At 44.5% G+C, this 9628-nt stretch overlaps 1 protein-coding gene across 1 annotated transcript; it reads left to right on the top strand.

Annotated features, from left to right (window-relative positions):
- Window positions 1-2163: 2163 nt before the first annotated feature.
- On the top strand, window positions 2164-3894 carry hic2 (hypermethylated in cancer 2; the record flags this gene model as incomplete). The annotated part of the gene is made up of 1 exon (XM_079269944.1): window positions 2164-3894. Exon 1 carries the CDS (start codon window positions 2167-2169, stop codon window positions 3892-3894), a length of 1728 nt encoding a protein of 575 aa, XP_079126070.1. The 5' UTR covers window positions 2164-2166.
- Between the last annotated feature and the right edge of the window lie 5734 nt (window positions 3895-9628).

Raw genomic sequence — 9628 nt, 5'->3', positions numbered from 1 at the left:
TATTCCGGAATAGCTAGTTGTAATTCACGTTGGGGACGGGATGTGTCTGCATGCCCGGTGAGGAGCAGAGGCAAGATGGGGGAGGGGAAGAAGAAGAAGACCATGAGTAGAAGTGTCAAAGCAGAGGAGGCAAGCCCAGGCCTGGACCTGAGAGTAATGATCACTCCGGCTGATTGTATCAGCCAACCTGACTGTTCCAACAGAGCTGGATTTGATACATCAGCCAGCCATCTCCAGTATACACTTCTCACCCTGTGAGAGTTAATTATCACACATCAGGGTCTTGTGTAGGGAATGTAGGGCCCTGGTCAGTATACATTTAAGGCTTTGTTTAAGAATGGTGTGATGCGGAATGTCGTTATTGCGCTAGGGAATCCTTGAGGAAGCATAGCGAGAACAAGCTTGCTAAATTCATTCAAACTGAAATGACTGGTTAATGGAACGGATGAGTAAAGGTGTGGCAATACTATATCGGGATTTTTAGAAAGAGCTTTGGCCTGGTACATTTTTGTGAATTTCAGCCTTCAGGTGAACGCTTATTTCAGAGGGGTGTTTTGAGAAACTGAGCTCAGTCGTGTGTCTTTGCCCTCAGGCTTGCCACTTCGATGCTTCTAGCTGAGTTCAGGAACCGCTCCCTTTTCCCCCAGCAGTATGAAACATGATTCTCAACAAATCTCTAGGTTGGCACCGTTTCCAAATGCTGCATTTTCACATGTATTTACGGCTCAAGTTAAGCATTTCTCTGCATTACTGTGTAATCTCCTGTAATACGGTATACCCTGCTCTGATCAGGGACATTAAAGTTGTGTGTCCATTTTCCCAGCATGCCCAGGGCTTTAAACATGTTAAACACACCCGACTGCTCTGACTAAAGCACACTGCTACTGTTGCGTCACACCTGAGCTGTGGATAGGCTCTATGAGTGTAGTGCAGTACATTTCTTTACAATGAATAGTGTTTTCAGTGTCAGACTAGAAGTAGAGCACTGTGGTCTGTAGTAGGTCATCACTATGTCGTCTAACACTGAATGAGATTCATCCGTCCTAATTCCATAAATGAGGGCCTCTCCGGAGGATCAGGTGTTGCTTTCCTTGTCGTTGAGCCGCATCCCCCCCACCCTCCTCTGCCCTTGCTCCTGTGTAGTTTTACCTGCTCAGGTGTCACCTAATCCCTCCCCCGGCCCTGCTGTGGCACCGACCCCCACCCCTAGACAATGGGGCAGGGCTGACATTACCATGACCTAATGGAGACTAGAGTGGGCCGAGTTTCCAAAGAGGGCAACCACACCTACAACAGAGGGGACGGGCACCTTGGAAAAGTAGTTACTTTACCCGTTGCTCTTCTCCGCCCATTTGGCTTTTGTGCCAGAACAGTGGCAATGTGTATTAGAACTTGATATACATGGGGTTGCAATTTGTTTAAAAAGGAAGTTACGAGGAAGGGAAGGGTTCCAGTTTCTCAGGTGCCGTGTGATTATGTCGCACGCTGTGCTGACAGTTTGCTAATTTCCTTGTGAGAGCTAAAAGCTTATATTGATGTATTCACCGTGGGAGTCGCAACACAGTTCAATTGTTTGATGTGTCAGACATGCGAGCAGTGTAACTGTCAACCTGTATTAAATTTTAATCCTACTGAAACTAAAGATTAAACCAAGATTGTGCAGAAAACACACTGGTTCTTTACAGTAAAGCTCTCTCAGTACAACTACCTGATACAACACATTTCTTGGTCGACATTTTTTGGCATCTACTCGACTTGAGTGTGAAAACATTTTGTGCGATCTGTCAAAGACCACTACACTTCTTTCATGTCTTTTACTCTGGTGTGTACACGCTGTGTTGAACAACTCGTCATTTATCCTAACAGTCTAAAGCTTTAGCGCAAGCCTCCGCAGGGGGGGGGGGGGGTTATACTCTATACACTATTCTTCGAAATGTCAGAGGGGGTACAATAAGTCAATAAGTTTTATAAGTGAACTATTTGTGACAGTCACGTGTGTTTTGACAGCATTTTCTTGCGTTCGCGCCGGCTTGACTACGGCGAGTATAAACTAAGCTTAATTCTTCACGTCTAAAATGTAAAGTTAACCACCTTTTTTCATTTCTCTTCCAGCTTCAGGTGGTGCTCGTGTAGGAAGAGAGAGAGAGAGAAAGAAGGAAGGTGGAAATGGAACTGCCAAATCATGCCAAACAACTGCTGCTGCAACTCAACCAGCAGAGAGCCAAGGGGTTCCTCTGTGATGTTATCATCGTGGTGGAGAATGCACTCTTTCGTGCCCACAAGAACATCCTGGCTGCGAGCAGCATCTACTTCAAATCTTTGGTCCTCCACGATAACCTCATTAACCTCGACACAGAGATGGTTAACCCCTCTGTATTCAGACAAGTTCTGGACTTCATCTACACTGGGAAGCTCCTGTCCTCGGTGGACCAGAGCAGTGAGCAGAACTTCAGTGCCCTCTTAACCGCAGCCAGCTACCTCCAGCTCCATGACCTCGCTGCTCTGTGCAGAAAAAAGCTTAAGCGCAGTGGTGGTAAACCCCTGCCAGGTAAACCCTCCACTCCAGCTCCCCTTAGCCGCTTACGCCTCAACAACCAGCGCCTTTCCACTTCTACCCCTGCTGGCCCCAAAAACCACTATCCTCCGACCCCTTCCGATGCCGACCAGCCGCAGCCAGATGAAGGCCTTCGGGACAAGCTCTCAGACGATGAAATGTTTGTTGGCAGCTCTGGGAGGAACGGAAACGGGGGGAATGGCAGCAGTAACGGTAATCTCAGCAGTGGAGGAAGTGCTGGGGAGCCAGACCTTGGACTGGACCTGTCCAAGAAGAGCCCTCCCTCTGCGGGCACAGCCACTGATGCCCTCAGTCCACACAGCAACTCCCAAGAGTCTCCTCAATCTGCCTCAGTATCCACAACCAACAGTGCCTCACTGGATGACTCCTCTACCACCCTACCAGGTGTGGATACCTGTGGCTCAGAGACCACGGATCTCAACTCCTCCTCTAAAGCCTCAGAGGAAACCCAAAACCAGCCCGATGGCCCCCCGCCCCAGAAGAAATCCCGACAGGGTGCTCGCAAGAACGAATGGCCTAAGAAAGAGGCGTCAGGGTTGAAGTCTGAAGATCACGACAGGCCCCTGGTTAATGGGGTGATTGTGGGTCCTAAAGATGGCCGCTCCTCTGACCAGGCCTTTCAATGTAAAGATGAGGAAGACGGTGGAGAGAACGGACAGGACCACACTGACGAGAGTGGGCAAAGTGACGGAGAGAGTGCAGGGGGTCGAGGGGGAACAGGAGGGGGACACCACAGCGCCAACTACGTGTACCGGCAGGAAGGTTTTGAACCAGCGTTCGGAGACAACCTCTATGTGTGCATTCCCTGCGGTAAGGGCTTCCCCAGTTCTGAGCAGCTCAATGCCCACGTGGAGACGCACAACGAGGACGAGCTCTACATTAAAGAGGAGGGAGGGACCTTCGTGAAAGAGGAGGATGAGGAAGAGGCAGAGGACCTCTCTGCAGCCGTGGGCCCCTCCAACTTTGGCTCCGAAGCGCGTCCGTTCAAGTGCACAGTCTGCAGTAAGAGCTACAAAGACCCGGCGACGCTGAGGCAACACGAAAAGAGCCATTGGCTGACCAGGCCTTTTCCCTGCAACATCTGTGGCAAAATGTTTACCCAGAGGGGCACCATGACGCGCCACATGCGCAGCCACCTCGGCCTCAAGCCGTTTGCCTGTGAAGAGTGTGGCATGCGCTTCACGCGCCAGTACCGTCTGACAGAGCACATGCGTGTCCACTCTGGGGAGAAGCCGTATGAATGCCAGCTATGCGGGGGGAAGTTTACCCAGCAGCGTAACCTCATCAGTCACCTGAGGATGCACACCTCACCCTCTTAGAAACGCATCAAGCCAAAGAACTCTGGGATATAGAAAAAAAACAAAAAACCTCTACCTTGTTTTTTCCATCTCAAAAGCAAAGAAACGCACATGCACACATACACTCGCAGTTCCCTTCATATGAATTCCAGTTTACGAAGCCCCGGCTTAGTGGATGATATAGCTGTTAGCCACAGTGGACTCTTGGTGACGGTGGGAACTTGTTGATGCAAGGATCATGTCATCATTTATATCAAGCGACGTCTGCTCACCTCTCAGGAGTTCTGGAGGGACGCATTATTTCCGTCTCTTGCCAAAGTCACAAAGCCATGGTGGTGTGGCACGACTTCTGGTCTGCATTGCAAGTCTGTCAAATGTGAATGTGGCAGCTGATGTAAAGTCGAGCCCCCCTCACCTCATGCCCCTCAGCAGCCTTTCTCTCCACTACCCTTTTTGAGCTTTTCAGATTGCTCCTCAAACTGATCAACTCAAGAGTCCCCTCTGTACTCCAGTGCTATCTTGACCAAAAACCCGTGCAAACAATACTGGCAATAATTCAGCAAAAAGATTATTTTTAACCCTGACAGCTTTATATCCTTTGTTATGTTGGTGATGGGGATCTGTGTGTGAAAGGAGGGGTAACTGGGGTTGGGACCATCTCCATGCTTTAACTGAAAGTCCTGAAAGTAATGGTGGGATGACATTGGATTAAGTTTTTGTTTTACAGACCACAAATACTCAAAGTCTCTCTCTATGGCTGCTCGCAGCGATTCAGGGTGGATTTTTATTGTTGTCTGTTTTGCCTGCTAGTACTCCCAGGAATGAATCCTGGTTGGAAAGACAAACGCCTTCGAGGTACTTGATTTACTTAAAGAACTTGTAATGTTTCAGTGAATGTTTAAACTGGAAAGTCTTGGGATTTTTCTTGTGGAGGGGGGAGGGGGGTTGGGTGGGTAGTTTAGGGGGGGGAGGTAAGGAGGGGTTTTTTTAGACTGAACACTATGTTCAGTGGGTACGTTTTAGTTTGTTGTCTGTATAGCTTTCCTCCCCTCAGAAAAAAAAGTCTATTTATATAGGCTTGTGACCTCGCTACCTCTGATTACTCTTACAAACTCTATGTTGATTAGTTGAAAGTTCCTATGTAATTAATTGTAAAAAGTGTGTAGATTATGGTAACTTTTCACCTAATGCTTTAACCTGCCCATCTCTCAACACAGGTTTTTAATGCTCATAGATTTTACACATTAATATAGTTTTTTTTCTTTCTTTAGCTGTTGTTTTTACTTGTCAAATATAGCTTTTTGGGGGCCCTCCTCAGTGCGGCCCCACCTCAAAGTGTACTGTAGCTTCCCTCCTGGAGCAAATAGTGGTTAGTTAGTGTAGATGTATAGTGTTCCAAAGATCTTATGAATGTTGAGGAGAACAGAGCTAACTAACTAAAATTGCGAGACAAGTTCATAACCAAAGTTAAAAAAAAAAAAAAAGGATGTACTTAAGATATATAGCACACTAAATTATTTCACTTTTGATTTCTTTTTTGCTGTATAAAACAAATTATGAATTTATATTCCGGACAAAGAGATCTACTCTTTTGACGGAGCTTCGGTTAATGACTCTGAGACTGAGGCAGATTCTCGAGGTTTGCAAGGAAAGCTTGTGCTGATTGGTGGGCTGGTATGATTTAAACCTTACCCCCCGAATGGATATGGTAAAGTAAAAAAAAAAAAAAAAAAAAGACATGTTCCCTGAACATGTCTTTTTGGTTTATATCCAGAGTCCTTATCACTTTATCTTCCCTGACTTAAAAAAACAGGACTTGATGACATTGTATGTGTTCTGTTTCAGACCAAAAAAACAACGAAAAAAAAGATAGGTATTATAATCAGAATTTAATGTGAAGTTCAAGATGCTTGTTGTTTTTTTTTTTTGTTTTTTTGTTGAGCCGGACTTGTGAAAACTTGTAACAAGAAGGGAGAAGCAGAGATGCACTGGACAGTTGGACAACTCATCGGTCTCCTGCGGCATCCTTTTGTTCCTGATTGTATGATATCACAGAATGATTTTTAAATTATTTTTAACCTCTTAAGGCTTTATCTCATCGTAAGCAACCGTCAGCTTGGAACGCCCCCCTCCGTTGTCTTGTTGATTTCACTGAAACCTGTCCAGTGTATCTACTCTTTAACAGTTACGCTGTGGAGCATGAACCTGCACTACAAGTTTTTGGTATAGGCATTCCTTTATTATGTTGGTTTAACTATCTTCTTGATTTTTTTTTTGATTTTTTAAATCCTCCTTCGTCCTCATGTTATGGTCTGTGAAATGTTTATTATCACAGGGATGCAGCTACAGTTACACAAACATCACTACCCTTTTAAGGTACCCTTAAAGGACTCCCAGAGTTGTTACTTGGTTATGTTGGATGTCGGTGTCTTGCTGTTGGGAGCAGCTGGCGTTTAGTGATTGCATGGTACATCTACACATTTTTCACACTCCCCCCCCCCCCCCCCCAACCAGAAACATGTTATTTATCGCCTGATCCACTGTTGCTTGTGACCTCTCCTGGCTTAAGAGGGAGTCCGCAATGCATTGCCTTCAAACGTTATTGTACTTGTCAACACTTACTGCAGTACAGCGTAATGTCTGTATTGCAAAAGGTGTTTTTGTACATCAAGATCTCTAGCCATCTCTGCAAAAGACTTTGCAGCCGCATTTGAATGCTTGCTTGTTTGACATAACGAAAACAATTAACAAAACCAGAAAAAAAAACACGAACTCCAAACTGTGACCATACTACTACTATTACTACTACTACTACTACTACTACTACTACTACTACTACTACTATTCAACTACTTCAGGGATTGTTCGGCATCTGTGGATGCAGACTCTCAGCTACATTTGTAAGACATAGTATTGTATCAATTTCTCTGTATTTTAATCATGGGAAAAGCAAAAACACTAGTTTCATATTTAAGACAAGCAGGGGGGTACTTTTTCAACTAACACAAAGAGTCTTGACAAAGGCCAGGCAGCTCGAAACAAGTCTACATTTTAGTTAGTGACACGGTGTGTTCCGAAATAGTTGCAGAGTTGTACAAAGAACTTAGAAGAAAAAGAAGAAAAAAAGAAGCTCATACCCAAATCCACAAACTATTTTTTAAACCAAAGCACATTTGAATGATTATGGAACCATGTGTGGCTCTAGAAAGAAACATATGTATTTATCTCATTGTTTACATAAACTTTTACAGTTTTACAGACCTCAGTCGAGGCTCGGCCAGTCAGAGAGGTGAAGTCATTTTTTTTGTGTTATTTAAAAACTTTTTTTTCTTTTTTCTTTTTTTTTAAATAAAGATGGTTTTCCTCAGATGTTGCTGCCAAAACAAAAGTATAGCGTCAAACACTGCTGGTGAACTGCTGCATATTCAATTAAGGGGAGGGGTGTGTGGTTTTAGGGGGGGGGACCCTTAAACCCCCCCCCCCCCCCTGCCAGCTGGCTTTGGGGTGACCCTGAGCCCTGGTCCCCCCTGCCCTCTGGCCTGTCTTCAGATGGGACCACAGAGATGGGGGGGGCAGTGCGTCCTTGACGTATTAATCAAAAGACATTGTTATTTGGGGTCTTCAGCTCAATTTTTGTCTCCGTTTACCCGAAAGCACTTGAGGACTACCTCTGCTGGTTAGGGTCTTGTACTATGTAGGCGCTGGGATGGGCGACGCTTGAATGGTTTTTTTGTTTTTAGTAACATGGTACATCTCTTTTATGCTGCCGGTTCTCGAAAAAACCTACCCGGAGAATGTAGCTCTGTTTTGTTCACTGCATGTAAACAGGCTTATCTGGTAGTCTTAACTGTGAATGTTATGGTTGTTTTTCTGCTTTTATGATGTTTTTGGAATTCTTTTATTTCTCTCTGAGCTGCCTGTGTTCTGAGGGTAAAAGCAGCACAAACCTCTGGCTGGCCGAACCTCATATAAAGTTGGTGCAAACACTGATTGACAGTGTTCTATTTTTCTTTCTTTTTTCTTATCAAATGTCTATTGTCAGTGATGAATGTATTTATTTCTGGTCCTCCCTTAACCTCTGCAAAGAATTAGCTCAGTGTGTGAGACTGAGGTGGAGGCAGGACCATCTTCTTTTTTAGTTTGTTTTGAGGTTTTCAAGCTGAGAATCAAAAATGAGACACAAAATATAGCCATCAACCACAACCTGTGAAAGTTTACCTTTTTTTGTGGGGAAAACTGACTTCTATTATTTTCCAACTTAAAGAAAATGGTCGATGGCATTTAATATCTTCTCTCTCAGTTATACCTGACAGTCTGTAGGGTCTTTTTTTTGTTATTTTTATTTCATGTGATTCACTATGGGTGTTTATTTTATTTTTTTTGTGCCCATGTGTTCTTGCACATCAGGGGAGTTGAACTTTAACCCCTTGTGTGCATGTGTGTCTGTGGACGCAGGCAGGACGCGTTGACCTGCCTGTGCAGAACGAAGGCTACTGTATCTTTTCAATCTTGCTCTCCCTGGGTGTTGCCAAAAAACAGAAAAAAAATACATTCACGCAGCAGAAACATGCACGCAATCGACACTTCGCTCCGTTCTGGTGACTATTGTTACATTTCTCGTCTTAAAACCACTTGCCACCTCTTCCTTCTGTTTATACATGACATATGTGTTGTTTAGCGTCTTGTTAGTTCTACAAGGGAGGAGTTTAGAAACGTTGGGCGAGATAGCTTTACTAAGTGCACTTTGTATGTTTTGTCCAAGCCTCTGGTATGACAGCGGGGCGCTGTCATACCAGTTTCCATTTTACAGACGGTTCACTCTATTTTCCCTCTCCCCTTACCTCATCATTGTTCCAGTGTGTTTGTTGAAGTATCATATCATTATGCAGTGTTACGAAAGCTTTAAAAGTTGAATATACAAAGCAGGAAAACGCAAACCGAGGGGACTGTACTCGGCTCCGAGGCGTTCCCGTTTCCGTCTCACTTCTTGGTATTATTGTCGTGCGGTTGTCGCCGTTCCCATCCTTTTTTCAGGCATTTTGTAAAGCAGAGGGGCTGGTCTGTCTGGTTATTATGGAGATGCTCCTTCTTACCTCGGCAGACTAAAACCAAAGCCAGTTTTTAAATGGCCCTCTTGGCATTTTTACGTTTCACATCAGTGTTTACTGTACCTCCTGTGTCGTTTTGCAGTAGTGACTGAGAAACACCAAATTACCTCAAAACGTTCAGTGTTTACAGAAATGTGCTTCTCTTGCCATTACATCCTACTTTTTTCCTTTCTTTTTTTTGCCGTCCATCCGTAACCAAAATATCGAAATATGGAGTATGTAGCAGCATATTTTTGCATGTAACCTTTCATTTAATTTCCATCTGTTTTTGAATTTACAAAGGCACAGTGTCACTTTGACGTGCACTACATTAATGGAAAGACATGATTAGCTGCTAATGAATGGATTGAAACAAATACTTATATAGTACTTGAAGAGTTGATTAGTGGAGCTGCCCATGAAGTGGGTGTATCAAGCTTCCTCTCTGGTCTGGTTTTCTTCAGGAACGTCCTCTCAACAATGTATCACGATTCCGGAGGCTCTGGAATGGACATTAGGGTCTTTGCTGATGAATAATTTAAAGTCTGAGAAGCCCCTCCCCCTTGGCAAACACACTTGACATGCAGAGGGGCACACACCCAGGTGCATTTGCTTATGTACCACCCATGTGAACGCAGATGCCACCGTCTAGACTTCAAACACAATCT

The sequence above is a fragment of the Melanostigma gelatinosum genome, assembly GCF_949748355.1.
Source record: "Melanostigma gelatinosum genome assembly, chromosome: 6".
In the NCBI taxonomy this organism is placed as follows: Eukaryota; Metazoa; Chordata; class Actinopteri; order Perciformes; family Zoarcidae; genus Melanostigma; species Melanostigma gelatinosum.
This window is presented reverse-complemented; position numbering and strand designations above follow the sequence as displayed.